General features: G+C 40.6%; 1 protein-coding gene across 4 annotated transcripts in view; it reads right to left on the bottom strand.

Annotated features, from left to right (window-relative positions):
* Positions 1 to 5,219: 5,219 nt before the first annotated feature.
* mtcl2 (microtubule crosslinking factor 2) overlaps positions 5,220 to 19,056 on the bottom strand; it is an 89,985-nt gene continuing 76,148 nt past the window's right edge. For 3 of the 4 annotated variants that reach the window (XM_015053961.1, XM_015053960.1, XM_015053963.1), the window contains exons 14-24: positions 18,410 to 18,511; positions 18,102 to 18,269; positions 12,945 to 13,097; positions 12,452 to 12,577; positions 10,662 to 10,729; positions 9,723 to 9,864; positions 8,983 to 9,588; positions 8,430 to 8,688; positions 8,120 to 8,338; positions 6,848 to 7,254; positions 5,220 to 5,690 (exon numbers count right to left, since the gene is read on the bottom strand). In XM_015053961.1, coding sequence (XP_014909447.1) covers positions 5,556 to 5,690; positions 6,848 to 7,254; positions 8,120 to 8,338; positions 8,430 to 8,688; positions 8,983 to 9,588; positions 9,723 to 9,864; positions 10,662 to 10,729; positions 12,452 to 12,577; positions 12,945 to 13,097; positions 18,102 to 18,269; positions 18,410 to 18,511 — 2,385 coding nt within the window. In that variant the 3' untranslated portion in view covers positions 5,220 to 5,555. The remainder of the gene's footprint in view (positions 5,691 to 6,847; positions 7,255 to 8,119; positions 8,339 to 8,429; positions 8,689 to 8,982; positions 9,589 to 9,722; positions 9,865 to 10,661; positions 10,730 to 12,451; positions 12,578 to 12,944; positions 13,098 to 18,101; positions 18,270 to 18,409; positions 18,512 to 19,056) is intronic. The other variant, XM_015053962.1, reaches the window with a different exon arrangement.

Genomic DNA, 19,056 nt, shown 5'->3' with positions numbered 1-19,056 from the left:
CATTATTCAAGAGAACCTCAGTCTGATCCACTACAGAACAGAGAGGAAGCAAAAAGGCAGAGACCACATCAAAATCCATGACACGTTTATTTGTGAATTCTATGACAAACAGGAGGCAGTTTCATCTTATTTTACAAGCTACCACGGTCGGAAAAACAAAAATACCTTCAGAAATCCATTTGGACGTCTTTTTCTCACATCTTTCAATGTTTGCTATTGTTTTATTTCATTTCATTGTTCTTTTCTCCCCCGTCAGTCATCTTCAAAATGCAACTATATACATGAAAATGCTCAAGTGCCGTCTAAAAGGGGAGAGAGCTACATATTTCCACAGCGACCTGCGTCAGATCAGCTGTTGACATTCAGCTATTCTCAAAGAAACAGAAGGGCAGGGAACAAACCGTTTCACTTTCCTGTTGCTTTACAATGTAGGTGGGAATTCTTTACCAAGTACTCGTTTAAGTTTTTCTCCTTTTATTAATCAAGCACTGTTAAAAAGAGATTATAGTATGTTAATAAAGCTAATATACAGACTGTCCTTAATACCTCAGCTAAGAATAATTTACATAATCCCAGCATGTAATATTCTAATTAGTGGTATGGAAACATTACAAAAGGATGGAAATATTCATGTTGCTTTACTAGGCTTACCTAAAAATGGGTACAGGTGATGGTTGATACCCCAGAGCCTTTAAAAAAGTCATTGGCTGGTGATGTTTTTCTGCAAAATGTTTTAGTTAATGGGTGAAATACAATTTAGGGATTAGGGAGAGACGGATATCCGCCTCTACCTAGCCACATTGTATGTTGTAATGCAATTTAAAAATGATCAGAATCATTATATGTGTATCATTCTGCCACAAATCAAACAAGTATGTGTCCAGCATGTTTGCATACTTGTGCAGAACACGGCAAAAATGAAATAACAATAATAATGATTAAATAACGTTTCTCATCATGTGTTTGATTCTTCATATTATGATCCTATCTTAAATTTAGACCTATTCTCATGAAAAAAGAAAGAAAAACAGTGTAGGCTACAGACATTTATTGAAAAAAATGTTCTATTGTTCTTAATTTTGACACGTTTGGAAATCTGATCAATCAAAAATATTAATATCTAAGGGTTCACTTTAGCTCTCGTCTCATAAATCCCTTATCAATTGTGCAAAATACTACAGCTTTTAGATTTAATTCAACATGTATCTAAGCTGAATATTTGAACTAAGATGTGGTGCTTTTTTAAAAATAATGGAATCTATGCAGATAAAGGAAAAGGTTCTAGTAAAAACAAGACACTTTTGTAGAGGAAAGGCACTAAAGTGACCCTCTTGTTGACAGAATGACGTTGAAAATAAATCCCCAAGTAAGTAGAGATTACACAAGTTTCCACTGAAAACATTTTCTGGCAGATTTACATGAATTTAGTTTTTGTGTTTATTTTAGTCTATAGTCTAAGAGGTAGAACAAAATTCTGTAAACTGTCCACTTTTACGTTTGTGCAGACAATCAGAAATATAGTTTAAAATTACAATATAGGAATCAGGTTATAAAGTCGCTTCTTATCTGGAACAGCACAATGGATATCCCATAAATCCCTGCCACAGTGAGCTGTTTGTTGGTTCGCAGTGTATAAAGTCAATCATGTTAATGTTCTGAGCACAACCCTGTTTTGTTGGTAGCACACAGTTTTAATAGCTTCGAGTTCCAGATATAAATGCAAAGGAAAAATTGAAAAAGACAGGTTCTTATTTGAACCTGTTCGGAAATCTTCTGCACGCTAATCAGTTTGGGTTTTTGCAGTCTGGAGAATGCAACAATCTTTTTAGACAGTAGATAGTACATATCCTATGAGCTGTGGCTGTCTTGTTAGCGTGCTAACTGTTTGTATGTGTTTGAAAGTTTAATATTAGTCCTCAAATTATTGGTTTATTGAAGCGTAGTGTCATTGACTTATGTAAAATTAACTTGTGCCTCCAATAGTTCAATTATGGTCTGATAAAAAGACCATAATGCCACACTGACAAGTAATTTAACTTTTTCTATGAGTATCTAGTGATAAGATAAAATTAACACTTATCAAAGTCAAAAACGATCATTTCTGGATAACTCTTCAACAGTGTGACAAACAGCTGCAATAATTTGAATCATATTGTTATGAAAAATTTCCATTACAACAAAAAAATTCAAATCACAGAAAGCCCTTTGAGTTTATTTTGGGTTCTAGAAAAATATTAAATATCTTAATGTAAATCAGCACTGAAGGAACAGTCTATCATTTAAATTTTTTGGTCAGATTTGTATAGTAGAATATTTTAATATATTTTAACAGGGATTTGCTTTAAATAACAATCAGGAAGAAATGTGGTCAGAATGACGGCTTTGCTAGATGAACATCTCAGCTAAATGTGCTAGCTTGTTGAAAGTTAAGCTTGGAGTTTTGCAACAAAACCAAGGCGTTTTTCCTAAAACGGTTCAATAGCTCGATTGAAAATGAAAACATAAAATATCCAAGCCATATTTATTGTGTTTTCTTGTTGAGTTGAAATCGAGATTAAATTATAGCTTGTGCAGGAAAACGCAAATGCTTTTAAAAAAGTGAAATAAGAAAAAGGAACAGTAAATGAGCTTTTTGGAAACCGTTGAAACATTGCTTAGCTGGTAAACCAGTCAGACATCAAGTACAGCCATTAAATCGAGGCCAAAACGGTCTAGGTGAACTCATGTCAGTGGCCGGAGAGGCAGCAGCTGGTTTTATGCAGTTGGTTTTGTACCCAAAATGAGGGCTAAAACCGAGACAGACAGTAGCACAGAGACTGTGGGTTTTCCTCAGCATGTTATTTAAGTATATGTACTTTCTGTAATGCCCTACTTTTAAACTGCTGAGTCATTAAACTGTGTGCATACACAAGATGGGTAGGTTCTCCGTTGAAGCCCACAGAAGGCTGCACACCAAGTAGCACCATCGTAACAAAACAGAGACTCGACAACAGATCAGCAGAACAACAATTAAAAAGTGAAATAGTAGATATTCCAGAAAAATGACTTTGTATTTTAAAAATGCCAGATGTGCAATCTATGCCACATCCAGCTACAGTTGTTAGCCTCTTGTCGCTTTAGCAGGATACAGTACATTAATGAAGACAACAAACTTCCCGAATGAAGGAAGTTTGTGTGTTTTAGAGAGTCTGGTTTTAGTGTGACAAAATATAAGACAGATAATCCAACAGACCATTTGAATAGCAAATCCAATATATAAAAAAGGACATGGCAAGGTAATGGACTCAAGATTCGTGTATAAAATTATTCAGAGTATATTTTTTATATCTTGTCCAACATCATATTTCTGCTATTTGCAACCAATCTTTGTGACTTTGCAACAGTTCTGTTCGTGTTGATTTATGCTGCCCATTATGTCCAGCTGTTGCAGGAAAACGAACTCTGTGGTCCATCTTATAGTTAACTTAGTATTTCATCTTCATTTATTTATATAGAAAATCAATTTATGGATCTGTTTCAAATAAGTTAAAACTTCAGATATTTAAATATTAAAAGTCATATTTTGCCGATTAAAAAAAAGGTTTAAATAACTTTTTAAAAATCCTGAAAGAGATTCCAGGTTTGTTGTAATGCTATGAACCAATTCAGTGAGCTTTATTAGTAAGAAAGATAGGTGTTGGTGTATGTTTGTGACAATAAGGATACTCTGATATCTCGACTTTGACAGCGGCCAGTTAGTGTGTCTGTTCCAAGTATCTAAATATGGAGTTCACTGCCTTGCAAAAGTATTCATACCAATCGCCCTTTTTCTTTCTTTTTCTTTTTTTTTTTTTACCAACCTATAACTTTTACTAAAGCTAGTAAAAGTTCATGATGGAGAAAATTTCAGGAAAATCCTGAAGGTACAAAAGACTTGAGACTGTGGTTGAGGTTTACCCTCCAGCAATCATGAACATGCAACCAGAGCTACAATGGATTAGATGAATGTAAATATATGGTCAAGGAGTATGAATACTTTTGCAACGCGGTAGTTTATTTTTCCCAACCGTGTGATTATGATCCCAAAAGACGTTTTGATTTATTAGTAAAACTGGAATGCCTTTAATTTCTTGCTCCCAACATTGGCTTGGGCAATCTGGAAAAAACAAAAACAAAACAAAAAACAAAACAAAAAAAAAAACATAATAAATAAACATTACAAAAATTACATTAACAAAAAGGATCCCGGTTTAACTTAACAAGGAGGAATGATTCCCAAAGTGTGTCAGAACAGAAGCCATTTCAAGATGGCGCACAGCAGATATGTACATGTGTTTACCAGGTTGTTGCTCTAATGTTAAAGGATGACAATACAAGTCTATCTCTGGCCGTCTGCTTCAAAATAAAGACATAATTTCTATCATCGAAGGTCAAAGTCATGGCTTTCATTTCACCCACTTTGTCTGTATTTGCTGCCATTATTCATTAAGAAAGACGGCACCAGAAAACCAAGCCATAAGGTTTGCTCTCCAGGAACACTGGTTCAACATTGGTCTCTATAATCATTTCTATGGTTTCATTTTTTGAGCCGTTAGGTACCTACATTCTTCATTTTAGTTCAAATCTGGTCTTCATGAAACGCACGGCCCAGTGGTTTTCAATGTCTTCCTGTGCTAATAAGACACGGCGTATACCACTCTGCTATGTGTCATTAAGATGTGGCATTTTTTTTTTATCTGTGAAGTCAATTGTGCAAAGCAATCCGACACTGCATGGCGTGTTAAGTGCAGGTCCAACACTGTGAAATCATCGAAACATTTAATTGTGTCTCGGTTTGCAGACCGGCCGTCTCAGACCAGCCAGAATGTGTGTGTGTGTATATATATATATATATCTATATATATATATATATCTATATATCTATAGATATATCTATATATATATATATATATATATATATATATATATATCTATAGATATATAGATATATATATATATATAGATATATATATATATAAAATAATAAAAATAATAAAAAACTGCTTTTGTTTCATACCCCCCAAAGTAACACATGATATCTAAAATAACTGCTCATTAAACAGCATGATGGTGGTAACATTATAGTGAATGTGTAGTATTAGCAGACTGATTGTAGTACCTGTTACTCTGATAGTTGGAGGTTGTGTTTTGAGTCCTGACATCATCATCATCATTATTTAACCTGTTGATTGGTATCTGTAGTGTTAGATGGCAGTTCTGGTTTCAGTCCTGCTGGTAGGTTTGGGATGCTGGCGCAGTCCTTGGCATCGGTCGCACGTCTAGAAACCGGAGTGGCGTCTCCGGTGTTCTGATTGAGAGAAGGTGGCAGTAGCTTTGTGTGGGAGTCCGGGGGAGGGGGCAGTTTGCGCTGTGTGCTGAGGCGGTGTGTTAATGTTTGGCAGTGGGCCTGTGTGCGTGGCAGGTTCTAGGTATTTGTGTGCATTTGGTGCTCTGGGAGGTGCGGGGAAGCGTTTCCAAGGCAGTCGTGTTTGTGAAGAAGTGAATTTCCTCCGTGCGCGTCTTCGCTGGGAGGCTCGTCACTCGTTGCAGGCGTCTCCTTTCTCCTCGGCTCCAGCTGGAGAGTCCTGCGGACGGTGCTTGCAGTGGCGAACGGCTGCTCTGGACGATCGGACAAAGCAGGAGGACGGAGTAGCACAATCGCAAGGTGCCTCCTGGGAGACAGAACAAAGTCACTTCATGCCCACATCATCGTGCCATGGTGTACAGAACCTTGGAAACGTGTTCATACCGATTTAACCTTTGCACATTCTGTCATGTTATAACCACAGACTTTCATGTACCGTCATATTCAGTAAATCAGAATATATACGTCTCAGTGAGTCTCATTTGTCAGATTAAACGTATCTTTTGAAAATAATAACCTTTAAGCAGCAAACATGCTTTTCATTAAGCACACGTTCTCTGTTTTTAATAAAGTTTTATATTGCTCTGATGTGATGATCTGATTTTAAGTGCCATGTTTTCATTAACTATAAGTGGAAAATGACTGTAGTTAGCAGAAATAAAAGCTTCCAAACACCCGTATGTGTAATTAATCTGTATGAAATGAGAGGCTCCTGAAATAAATGGGCCGTTCATTAATATTCTAATTTTTTGAATGACTCTGCATTTTACTGGTTAGACCAACAGAACAAACTAAATAGTTGTGCTTTAGAATGAAAATGATACATGGATGTTTAAAAATTACAGCTGAAACTCTTGGGTTATCTCTGCACCTGCTTTTCATGTTGAGAAACTCAAACTTTTGCCTTAACAAATCACCCCCTGCTGAATCAGACTGGATATACATCATTTCAAGAGGAGTTTTCTAGTCTTTGCAAAGTTGACTTAATGCATTGATCTAAACTCTTTTGTTGTAGCCTTGGATGTGTTTTTGCCTTCCTTTTACCACAGGTCTTTTGACTGGTGCTGTAATCAATGCTCTCCTCCTCCTGGCAGTTCAGGCCTTCATACTGCTACCATTTTCAGTAAACACATTAAGAGCACTTTTAAAGCTTTCTTTCTGATCAGTCTACTGTATTTCTTGGTCTTTGTGATGCTGTTAGTTCACTGATGTCCTCAAACACACCTCTGAAAACTTCACAGAACAGCTGAATTCATACTGAGATTACACTACACTCAAGTGGACAACAAGTACTTATTCCATGACTTTCGAAGACAATTGGTCAAAGTGGACTTTATTAAAGGAGATTTACCACATTTAGATTTTAAGTCCCTCTATAATAGGCTGAAGTTTATGGTTGTAATATGATACATTTTAACATGTAGTAAAAAACTACAAACTGCCGTTTCATTTAAAAGCACAAACCTCGGTTCCCGGTCCTGCAGCCACGCTGTTGCTCGTTGCTTCCTTCCCTCCTCCCATGATGCTGATCATCTCCTCCCCAGCCGTCTGCCTCAGAAACCGCTTATTAACAATCCTGGTCACGCTGTCGTTGCCTCCGCTCAGTCCAGCCAGCGCAGCAGCCCCTCCGAGTGTGGGTTCGTCCACGCTGCTCAAGCCACCCAAGACCCCCACGCCTCCGAGGACAGCGAGGGAGTCTCTCTGCACTCTCTCCACAGACAGGGGGGCTCCAACCGGGCCGCGGCTGTTGCACACATTCCTGAAGAACTCCTGCACCAGCCCTCCATACCGCTGAGGGTTGGAATCGGAGCCGCAAGCAGGTTTTCCGGCAGCGTGAGGCTGCCGAGCCGGGCTGGCCGTCTGGCTTGACCCTATAGCAGCGCAGGGATCACAGGTTTGGATTATCACCAACAGGATTAACTGAAGTTACTGTGGGTTTAAGCCAGAACAAAACGACAAGACGTTTGGGCTTTTTTCTGTTCCATCAAATTACGATGTTTCTCAGTTTGTTCTTATGTAAGTGTTAGTGCAGGGATTGACCCTTTGCTCGTGATGTCAACGTCTTCACGTACCACTCCACCACTACGGATGTCAAAACAGCCGATGTGCGAGTAAACTCTTGTAAAGCTTGTCAAAAAACAGACAGTCGAGAGCCTAATATCTCTTTTATTTAGATGATTTCACTTTAAAAATGGCTCTAGGGTTCTGCACAGTTGGCTGGACAGACAGACAGATATGGATGCAACCAAACTTGCCATTTTATTGTAAACCTTTGACAAGATGTTGCAGTGTAGCGTAGTTACCCATCTATTCATTAGTAACCATGGAGAAAATGCTCCGCCTTGTACAAATAAACTTTTGCATGCTTTTAAGTCTGCTTCGGTGTTACGGGAAAACGCCGTTTATAACATAGTGGTATAAATCATGGGGCGTGAAACCGGCTGATTAAACAAACAAATATGTCAGGAGAGGGAACGTATGGGTCGCTTTCTAATCTAGCTTTATCCAACGTTTGTAAGTGCTGCCATGCATGAGCCCCAAATAAATCTGTGTTACTTCGGCAAGACAAATTAGCTCGACTTGAACAAGTGAAAGCCGTGGCTATACAGGCAAAAACAACTTGGAAAAACAATCCCTCACTTCCAACGTCGGTCATGGCGCCTCAATGTGATTGGGTGGCATATTTTGCAATACTTGAAAGATGACAGATTTACAGACCTAGATTATGCATCTCACCTATTTCACTCCTCCAAAGCGACTCTGTGCTTCCGGAGTGCTCCACTACGCTGAAGAGGCTGGAGAGGCCGTCGGTGAGGCCGTTCAGGACGGGGCTGTCCCTCGTCGTAGTGGAGCGAGCCCAAGCAGAGCCGCCACTGCCACCGATGGGCCTCTGATGTAGGCTCCACATGCTGCGGTCCCTGCTGGAGGAAGCGCCATCCAGTCTGGAAGTGGAACCTGAAAATAGCGATTTGCTCGATCATTCGTCTAAAAACGCTCCAAAGCGCCAAACGAACTGGGCTCAGAGGGAAGTGAGGAGAAGTTTTACCAGAAGATACTCTCCGCTGTAGCTTAGGCGACCCATACTTGGGCGAACAGCATGGCCTCTCAATGCGGCTGTGCACTTTATCCAGAGATGTAGAAATCTGCCGAGTTCGGGCGGATGCCAGCGAGGAAGTGGTTGCTGGTGTTGGCCGAGGTGACCAGGATTTGGAGTGCAACCCCGTTGCCCTGCTGGTCTCTGTCTGCAGTCCGATGCTGACACCCTGAGCTGCAGTCTGGGTGGACTTGTTGGACACTCCAACGGGCTGAAGGAAGTTTAAAATGTTTCGGATTAACCTTTTTACCTGGACTTTTTTCCAGTAGAGCTAAGTTTGCAATTAGAACACGGAGATCTTTCTGTCTAAATCAAACATTTATAACATGTTTTAATATTACATTTTATTTACAAAGCACTTTTCAATACAAAGACAGGCAAGCTCATTGAGTTTGGCTTCCCTGCTATGAAGTAATAAAGACTAAATTCAACAAAAACAGCAGGAAAATATTACACATTCAAAACATTTACTGGAACGAGAATGGAAATGAAGGAGAGACGATACCTGACTCCCAGGCTCCTTGCTGGATTTCCTCTCCAGAGAAGAAGAGCGAATAGCTTGCCGGACACAGTTAGTCATCTCCTTCATGTCGTCACTCAAGTTGGCAGAAATGTCTCCGATCTCCAGGTCGTGGAAGGGAGAACTGGACGTCATCCCGTCCACCACCCTGTTAGCCGCCCCGCCGCTGACACTGCTGCTGAAAACGCTCGGCATCGACGTGGAAATGCTGCTGCCTCTGCTCTCCAGCAGCTCCCGGTGCTGCTTGGACAGCGAGCTGAGCCACTGCTCATAAGAAGAGGTGAACGATGAGGCGGGTTGTTGGCGCTGAGCATCGAGAGCGTCCAGTGAGGCCACGCCACCGTCCGTGTCATTCTGCTTCAGAGATGAACCCCCGACGCTGTATTCATCAGAATCCAGAGGCTCCTGGTACCTTCTCCGGTGCTCCATACGCCTCACAGCAGGAGGGCTGTAGTAAATACGGATGCCGGTCCGGTCCGGAGCAGTGCAGCTCCTCTGCACAAAGTCCAAGTCCATCTGAGAGGCTGCGGAGCTGCTAGAAGAACCACTTGGACCATCCCAGGTTTTACAAGTGTCAGCCATCTCTGGGGTCTAGACCAGGAGACAACAGCGTAGGTTTAGTAAATGTTCTGACTCAGTGTGTTTGTGAAAGCAGTCACTATAAAAACCTCAACAAAGTTTACAAATTTTAGACCAGCAGCCGTATAAAAACCGCAGTTTCAAACCTCGTTGGTTATGCTGGTCCAGTTCTTCACGGTTACATCCCCAAACTCGGCTCCAGTAAAAAGTGGCATTGAACCAAAATGTGCTTTGTCCTTTGCACAGGAAGATCTGCTACCCTCTGAGTCCTCCAGTGTAGATTTGATCCTAGTCAAAGACGCAGTAACAGAAAAGTTATGTTCAGATGTCACAGTGACAAATTCAGTGTGATCTGCAAAAGTATTCATTCTTCCACATTTGCGACATTCCAAACCGCCCACTTCAGTGTTTGTTAACTTGGATTTTATATAACAGATCAGCACAAAATGTTGATAATTTGTGAACACACACTGATCGTGACTTTTTTTGCGAGTGTTAGGACTGTGGAAAACACTAACGCTGACCTCTTCTGGGTTTATGTTAATGGTTTTCTTTTTGCCTATTTTCCGTGAAAGCTAAATTTGTGGACAACAAACTTTTCCTTTCATTTCTTTTCAAGTTTTTTCATAGGTCCATCTGAGCTGTGGACCTATGCCGCGCCTCCATTCTTTGCCTTGGATTTTATTTCGGGGCATCAGTGTAAAGAGGTCTGACTAATAAATGCACCCAATGCTTATAAAAAAAATACAGTACAAAGAAATCTGACAAAAAGTGAAAAGGATAAAAAAAATATATAAATATCTTTGTGAAGCATCTCTCTTACTTTATCCACCTGCTTATTTGCACGTGTGTAGATATTGTATATTTTTCTTTTTCATACTTTACTTATTTTTTACTTTTTAGGTTTATTTGCACCGTGAAATCATTGAAAAGTCCCAGTGAACTTGTTCAAACAGATTCTGACACTGATTTTGACTTTAACTTAAAGCACTGATGATGAAACGGCCATAAAAAGTGAAGGTGATGACAACTAATGACTTGTTTAAGTACGTGGTAAAGTAAGCATGACTGTTTTTCACTGTCACCTCGGCGATGCTGATCCGTTAACAACACCCGCCGTGTCCACAGTGGATTCGTCACCTGGAGGCTTCGACTGTGAGGGAAAAGAGAAGAGTCACGTTGAAAAGACTTGATCTAGTTTTTGCAATCAACATTTAAACGACCGCCATGACACGTCTGAGCATCACAGCTCCTATAGCATTTCATTGTGAGCATGAAGTTGCCAGTCGCCTCCTTTGGAGTTTCTAGAAGTGAACTCTACAATCAGTCTGTGGCAGATCGAGGTTAAACACGGATAGCTATGCTGAGTCGGTGGTTTTTGCACTGGAGGTGAGATCTGAAGCTAAGAAGCAATTTCCCCTGTGAGCGGAGGAGGAGAAGTGGAAGAAAAGGACATCTGCAGACGCTGTGCCTATAGCTGCACTGACAACCTTTTTTTACTCTCACTGGCAGCACTGTGCAGCCCGAACTATCCGAATAAACAGAAATCTAAATGCACAGCAGGTGCCTTTAATCTGCAAAAATACTTATGTGTAAAAATCAAAAACTGAAGTAGAGTAACTGACCGTCTTTGTTCTGCTTAAGTGTAATAAAGCAAGGATTACACTAAGTTGCCTGTTGGTGGCGCTACAACTGCATCCCAAAAGCTTGAAAAGGTTCAAACAAATGACGCATTCATAAGACTTGAGGAAGGCAGAGAGTGATAAACGCTGCTATCAGAGTGGCTGAGACAAAAAGCTAAATGACGAGCTGAATCTCCTCCCAGTTCTCCTGCACAGGCCTGGAGCGAGACAGGATGACAGCAGAGAGGGGGAAGGAAGACGACGGAGACAGACGCGGAAGTGGAAAAAGCGAATGAGTGGACAGGAAACGGGGCGGGAGAGGAGGGGAGCTCTCTGCAGGCTGAGAACTTCAAAGATGACAGAAAGGCCTTAAATGCACCTCTGGGGTTTGAGTCAGGCACAGAGAAAATCCCTTTAACCTTAGAATCCCCAGAAGGTCGCAGCCCGCCGTCAGCCCTCACTGACATGTTGCAGCAGATATGAGTGGCCATGTCTTTCTGCTGAGCTGAACTTTTACAGAAGGATCCAGAGTTGGATGGTAACCAGATACATTTACTCTGTTACATTTGCTTGAGGAGCATTTTGGGAAATAAATACTTTTAGGATTATTTTTACTTACTCTGGACTTTTTACTTTTACTTGAGTCATTTTATTAAGAAGTGTCACTACTCTTACTGTAGGAACATCTCTGGATACTTCATACACTGCGAGTAACTTCACTGGATGGAGAACAAGCTTGTTTAAAAAACAATCATCAGACACCAGCAGTTTCATCAGTTTTACGCTTGGAAAAATTTTTCTTTTGCCTGACTTTGTTAATTTGTAATTATACTATTTATATAAATTGTCTTTAAAAAAACAAACAAACTCAATTTAAACTTATTTTTATATTTTGTATATTTTGGTCCTTCTGATGCAGTATTTTTAACATATTGATTCATGTTTTGATCAGTTTACCAAAGACTTTTTCTACCTAAGTATTTTCTTGGACAGCTATTTTTTTTTTTTTTACTTTTACTTGAGTAAAAATGTTGTCAACTAGGACTACTCTTACTCAAGTACAACTTTTGGGTACTCAGCCAGCCTCTGCTCATATCATGGCATTAACATCTGTGCAGTTACTGTCTCTCCACAAAAAGATGAAACCTAGAGCAGTAACCTGAACCAGCAGCATCGTGTCCAGACGTCTGAACTCTGTCAGACTCTCAGAGTGTTTCTCACACTCACGCTCACATGGACCAACAAAGACCCACCCTTCGCACCTTGTCCTGTTGTGTGGCAGCGTCTCTCAGCCTCTGTTCCCACTGAGTTCTCTCCTGGCTGAACCTCTCCAGCAGCTCCAGCTTCTCTCTGCTCCAGTTCCTCTCTCCGATCTGAAGCTGAGCCGATCAACGGTCGGACGAGCCAAAGGAGGGAGATTCAAAAACAGCAGGATGAGTTGAAATCAGATGGTGGTGACGTACATCCATATCCACGTTTTTTTAAAAACTTTTTCTCATGCTATGACCACTACGTTTCCTCTTCCTGCGTCCCCTCAGCATGATGCTGCGACCACCATGGTGCCCAGCAGGCCGGTTCTTCTGGAAATCGCTGTACATCATTAACATGATTCTGTTTTCACTATTGTATCGACAGGCCCAATTCTAACAGCTGAAATATAGCCCATTCTGAATTCGCTGTGCGTTTGCAGTCTGCAGCATCAGCGCCAAAGAAGTCGTAGGTTTTCATGCTTAGACATCAGCTCACCTGTTTGGTTAAGTCCATCACGGCGGCATACGACTCGGCGAGGAGGTGCTGGTGCTCCTCACGCTCCTTTTTAAGAGCCACCTTCAGGTCAAGAGGGTCCAGTGTTTCAGTGGAGGAAAGTGCTGCTGTGGTTTTCCCGAGTTTGGTCTCAAGCTGGAAGGTGAAAACCAGTAAATTGAGTCAGAGTTCTTTCGAAAAGGAAATGGGATTTTCTTTTTACTAAGCAAACATGATATCTCCCATTTCAGTGTCATCCACTAAAGTTATACGACTCTAATTCGGTTCCCTGTTTATTTAATTTGTCGCAGATATTAATGTTTGACCAAACATGGAAAAAACTTGACTGACATTCTTTTTGCTGCGACACTTCACGAGATGCTGAAATTAAAACGTGTAAATGGAAGATTATAAGATTAGAAGTCAATTTAAATTAATAAATAAAAGGCAATGTATGAATTTATTGTTAAGTATGAAAAAGTGATATTGAGAAAAAAATAATTTTGACCTAAAGAAATAATTATAAATACCCTCTAATTCTTCTGCTCATCCGCGTTAGCAGCAAAGCTGCAGGTTCGGCCCCATTTGTTCAACATAGTTATGATTTTTCTTCTAATGTGGACTATTATTTTTGCCATTATAATCATGGTAATTGGAAATGTGTCATAATTGGACTGAAATGGAATATGCTTAAAAATAACTTTAATTTGCTTAGTGATTAAAATAATTTATACTGGCTTGTGTTGCCTAATTGCACTTTAAAATCATCCGGTCGGCTTTATAGAGTGAAATATTGGAGAAGGGAAAATTGAATAGAAAATGGGAGAATCAACAGTGTTATAGGTTTTAATAATTTAAATTACAAATAACTCATAAGAGGAAGTCTCAGGATAGCAACATGTCTCATCCTGTATTGGGGTATTTGTGGACTTCTCTATCATCGCCTCTCTTCCCCTTTTGCCCCGTTTCACTCTGTCCTGTCCTGCAGACTTCTCACTCTCTATTTTGAGCCGCATCGCCCCTTTTTTCACCCTCCCTTCTGTTCCGCTGTTGCAGATTCTGTAGGTGGAATCCCCTTAAATATTTATGAGCCGTTTTACATTTTCTTCTCAGCGTCTGCGTCTCGCGTCTGTGCTTCTGACAGTGCCGGCACATCGGCCTGACAAACGTGAAAACTCAAATGCCCACACGCCCACACCCAGACCTCCCAGACCCATCAATCGTCTCGTTGTGCCTCGGCCTGGCTGCCCGACTCGGCGGCATCTATGTGTGGTACTAATGAAACTGTCAGACAGCCAGTCACAGTGAAGCACACTCTGACCGAGCCCAACTCCCGTCTCTTACGGCCGCGCAGTATTTCTTATTAATGACGAACACAGCTTAATGAGCCCCACAAGTCAACGTGGTTTACTGCAGAGGTGCTGAGAGGGAGGCTATTTCACTGGATGCCAAGTGTTTACGGACGTGTTTGGGTCAAAACCCGATACTTACTGTTTAGCAACTTTAACTGTGTTTATGGCGGTAAAATCTAAAACAGTAAAGTGCTTCTGGAAAGGAAGGAAGGCAGCGTCTGGATCTTTACCAATAAGTAGGACGTACTTGTCACGTTTATGAGTAGATCATTTTTTAATATAAGAAAACTTGCTAAATTTGGTAGCATGTAGGCCTAAGAAGCTGTTAAGTATTTTTTTACAACATCCCCAGACACGTCTGTGATTCATCATGGCTGCAGAAGAATGAGAGAAAGTAAGACTTTAGAAGACGACAGGAAAGCCAGACGTTTTAAGGGAAAGTTTTATCCATCATAGCTCGTAACCTCTGTCTGCTACGGAGCATGCTGGATCTGGAAATATTGACTGTTGGCAGAAATAGCTCTCCGTTCTCTAGGAATATACACGGGGACAGATGTTTCTCCTTTGCTTTATAATATTAGTAGTGCTGTTTTGCTGTGACTGCTCATAATATGAATTAGTAAAACCCTTTTTTTAAAAATCTATTTAACAACTTGCAGTGATAATGTTCTCTTTACAGAGGTACTATGTAGAGAACAACAGTATTACTGTAATTAATGGTCTATTAAAAGCACAATCCTGTGAGGCTGATAGCACGTCTGGCCTTTACATTACATAATAATTAGCAAAGCTGGTTAGTTAATCAAAAAAATAATCAAGTCAAGCAGAAAGGGCTGAGGATAGAGTTACTTCTGAACCATAATAAATGGAAGATTGATGCATATTGATGATTTTGATGATGTCACTCATAAAGATGTAATGTTTACTTGTTTCTAAATTGTTGGTGTTTTTTGATTACTTTGTATTTTTGTGCTTTTATGATGTGAATCACTTTGAACTACTTTGTTTCTGAAATACAATAATAAAGCATATAAACTTGACCGATTGAGCTTTACCCATGTTGATGTTAGAACTATTATTTTTAGCTGCAGATGTATCCATACGCCAATATAGTATAAAAAACATGTAAACGGTTCTCCGGTTAACCTTCACAACAATCGAATAATTAATGGTTTACTAAATAATGGTAAGTCCTAATGAGACACACTAGTGATAAAGACATAAAACTAAAACAAATATGTATTTTCAGAGCCACAAGGAGACATTGGTAGGCATGTTTCTAGTTAAGCTGCCTGTGTTTTATCACACATTAAACAAACAGAGCAGAATGTTGCGACCGCATTTATTTTCAAATTAATATAGCAGATGTCCGCCTCCCTTCATGAGTGAAGTTAATGCCACAGAGGTGATGAATGAGCAACAAGAGCTTCCAGCTGCTCAGCTTGTCATCACAGAGATGTTTGTAACAATCCCACAGTCAGCGAGGATGACTGGTTAACCTGCATTAAACAATATGAGGCAGCATCAGAAGGGAGGCCTCAGGCCTTCACAGGCTGGAAGAAAGCTGCATTTGTCCTGCAAGCGCTCAGGGATCCTGAGATCATCTGTACGCTCTCTGACCGGGTTTGTTTGTCAGGTCGAACAGTGAAGATAATTTCCTGTCAGGCTGTTTGAAAGGGAGGACAGTGTTTGAAATTGAGTTGACTTGTTCAGTGAAGCAACAGCTGGAGGACCTGCTGCGAGTTGCCAGGAAGTCTTGGTACTGATGTGGTCAGCTGTTTGTCATAAGGCTACACATGCACACGCACACGCACACGCACACACACACACACACACACACACACACACACACACACGAAAAACAAACACGTGCACACACTGCACACTTTACAGTTTGCATCGTTGGCAGAGAAAAGATTACTTCCAAATGTGGCATCTAGACGAGAGCAACACCCACTCACAGACACGTCCAAGTGAGTTCACATGGCAGGGAAAAGCCAGAGGTGTTCAGGTCTGCACAGACAAAGCAATCGATCGTTTCTTTACAGATTACAACGATTTGAATTTTTAAAGAGGTCTCGATCGGTGTCCGGTTTTTCCATCAGTGTTTTTTCTGTCTCGTACATACGGTTTAAAGATACGACAGGTGGTTTAAAACCTTTACACAACAATGCAACTATTTTTGTTTCAGTCTCCAAAATTTACTGTAAAACCTCTGAACATTACAACTTACATCTAACAATTAACACTAAAGAGGTCGCTGTCAGGGAAGGGAAAATCGTCTCGTCTCTCTGAACTCAGGCTCTCGTCTACGACTGGCGATCAGGAGACAAATGATCTGGCTTCCTAGAATGAGGCCTGAGTCGTCGAGATTGGACCAATGATTAACGACGGCTGTCGGTGTCGGCGTGCGTCTGTGAGCGTTATTAGATTGGTGTGCTGAGAGAACCCCGATAACGCGGAGAAAATCCTCCACTGTGGATTATGTTTAACTTACAATGTGGTGACACGTGGCTTTTTATAAATTTGTTTATTTATTTATTTTTTTAATCACAGAAGGCCGATGCATATGCATTTTTTACAGGTAAATGATGTCGTAGGGACTTTCGAAGCAATTTCTTCCTACAGGCAGGTTAAAAGGCAAAATAAAACTCTCGTTGGGGTTGGAATATTTCTAAGTGACCCTTTTCACTCAAAATATTATTTGCGTTTAACGTATTCACTATCTAACAGTGAAAACTGCGCAAAGAAGAGAGAGCCACACCCCCGAAAAAAACAATAACACGAAATACATGCGGGGCAGAAAATGCACATAATCAATTCCTAAAGAAAACCGTAGACATATCTGACCTGCAACTTCATATCGATTATGTCCAGGACAGAATATGCATTAACATATATACATATATACAAAAGGAAAGAAGAGATGATATCATACAATTAGCTCTGTTTTAATAGGCCTCCCTGTCGGCAATAATTTATCTCTCATTCCTCCCCTGCCCCATTACACACAGGCTGTGTTTTATCCTAGAGGCTGTTAATTAAAACTATTACAGCTTCAGCTGCTGCTATGAGACAGGCAGCGAGACAAAGACAATCAAGAGGGGGAGGAGCCAGTAAAATCCTTGTCCCAAAGCTTATAGAGGAGCTGGAAAAGGTTTTACAGACAAATAAACTACCTGACCCCAAGGTCCGCAAAAATGTCACTATGTTTGTGTTTTGGAGATATGGTAGAGCTGGTTTAGTACTAATCATAAAAAACATTTCTTATTTTATGTTTCTACATCCCATCTTATCACCTCGCTCAAAAATACAGTTTTACTTCCTGGAAGAAAAAGAAAAGTCTGCTCTGAATGTTCAGCCCTGCAGTCAAAATTGTCGAGCTGGACTGATTCACAGGGGGCCATACACCCATCCATCCATCCATCCATTTTCTGAACACCCTTGTCCCTCAGTGGGGTCGGGAGGGGTGCTGGTGCCTATCTCCAGCTAACGTTCCGGGCGAGAGGCGGGGTACATCCTGGACAGGTCGCCAGTCTGTCGCAGGGGGCCAATACACACTCGTGCAAATTCTAAAATTGTATTTTTTATGCAACCAAATTAAAACATGACTTGTAAACCCCCCTTGAACTTCAACAATCCAAGATAGCTAGTTACCTTCCATCTTTCTTGCATTTGATTCTCTCCAGCTCTTTTCTGTTCACACAAGCTTTGCTCATCAAGATATCAGTAAAAAACTAAAAATTGTCTTTGTCAAACTTAGTGAATTTTTTTTTTAGACTTTTCTACAGCAGCTCTGTTCTGCTACCTGCGTGATGAGGCTCTTTAGTTCGGTTCTCTCCACCTCCCATGATGCTTTGGCCTTTGCGAACTGCTGAGTAAGTTCCTGGGAGCCTTGTCTCTCTTGTCTCAACTCTGCACTCAGGTCCTGCAGAGCAACCTTTAGGTCTGCCAAAGTGCTGCTCACAGCACTAGACTGTAACAACACAGACAGATCTAGTAAGGTTTTAGTCATGCACACATGTCACTGTGAGAGCAACATGTAAGAAGCTGTTCAAAACGTAAGTCAATGCATGCCCTATGCATGTTTTTGTGTGTGTGTGCTGGTCTGCTTGCCTTTATGGTCGGGCTGAGAGGCTGTTCGTCTGCAGAGGCTCTCTTGTCCGCCTGACTCTCCTCCTCCTCCAGCAGCAGGTACAAATCCTTCAGGCTGTTCATCTAAGGAGCCAATCAAAGAGCAGCGTCATCTACACTCCTCTTTCCAATAGTTCCTCAACCAAAAAAAAAAAAAAAAAAAAAAAAAAAAAACCACATCCAAAATATTTCCTATTTCATAGCCTCACATGATAAATTAAATGATTTAGAGCCTTTTTTTAGGGGTTGGTGTTTTATATCTTGTCTTAGTTTTATCTTGTGAAAAACACAGCAAACACTTTTGATCTATTATGTGAATAAATAACGTAAAAACCATCAGTTCTTGTAAAACAGGATAAAGCAATGAAATTGCAACTTGGAAAAATTGAAAATGACGTCTTAAAGCTGCAGTATGTAACTTTTACATATTTTTTCTACAGATTTGTTAATGCAGTGGTTCTCAAACTTTTTCTTCCCCAGTGGTTTCCAAACATTTTCTGCGACACCCCCCCCTATGGATTACAAATGGCTGTCTGGTTGAAACGACGCGTGTGAGGGGAAGGGAGGGGGCATCGACTCTTTTGGGGGCAAAATGAATGTATGTAGCTGAAAATAGACACCAACATCGG

The sequence above is a fragment of the Poecilia latipinna genome, unplaced genomic scaffold, assembly GCF_001443285.1.
Source record: "Poecilia latipinna isolate Pla-1442-1.1 unplaced genomic scaffold, P_latipinna-1.0 Scaffold1219, whole genome shotgun sequence".
Lineage (NCBI taxonomy): Eukaryota > Metazoa > Chordata > Actinopteri > Cyprinodontiformes > Poeciliidae > Poecilia > Poecilia latipinna.
The sequence above is the reverse complement of the archived record's forward strand: the minus strand, read 5'-3'. Positions and strand labels throughout refer to the sequence as shown.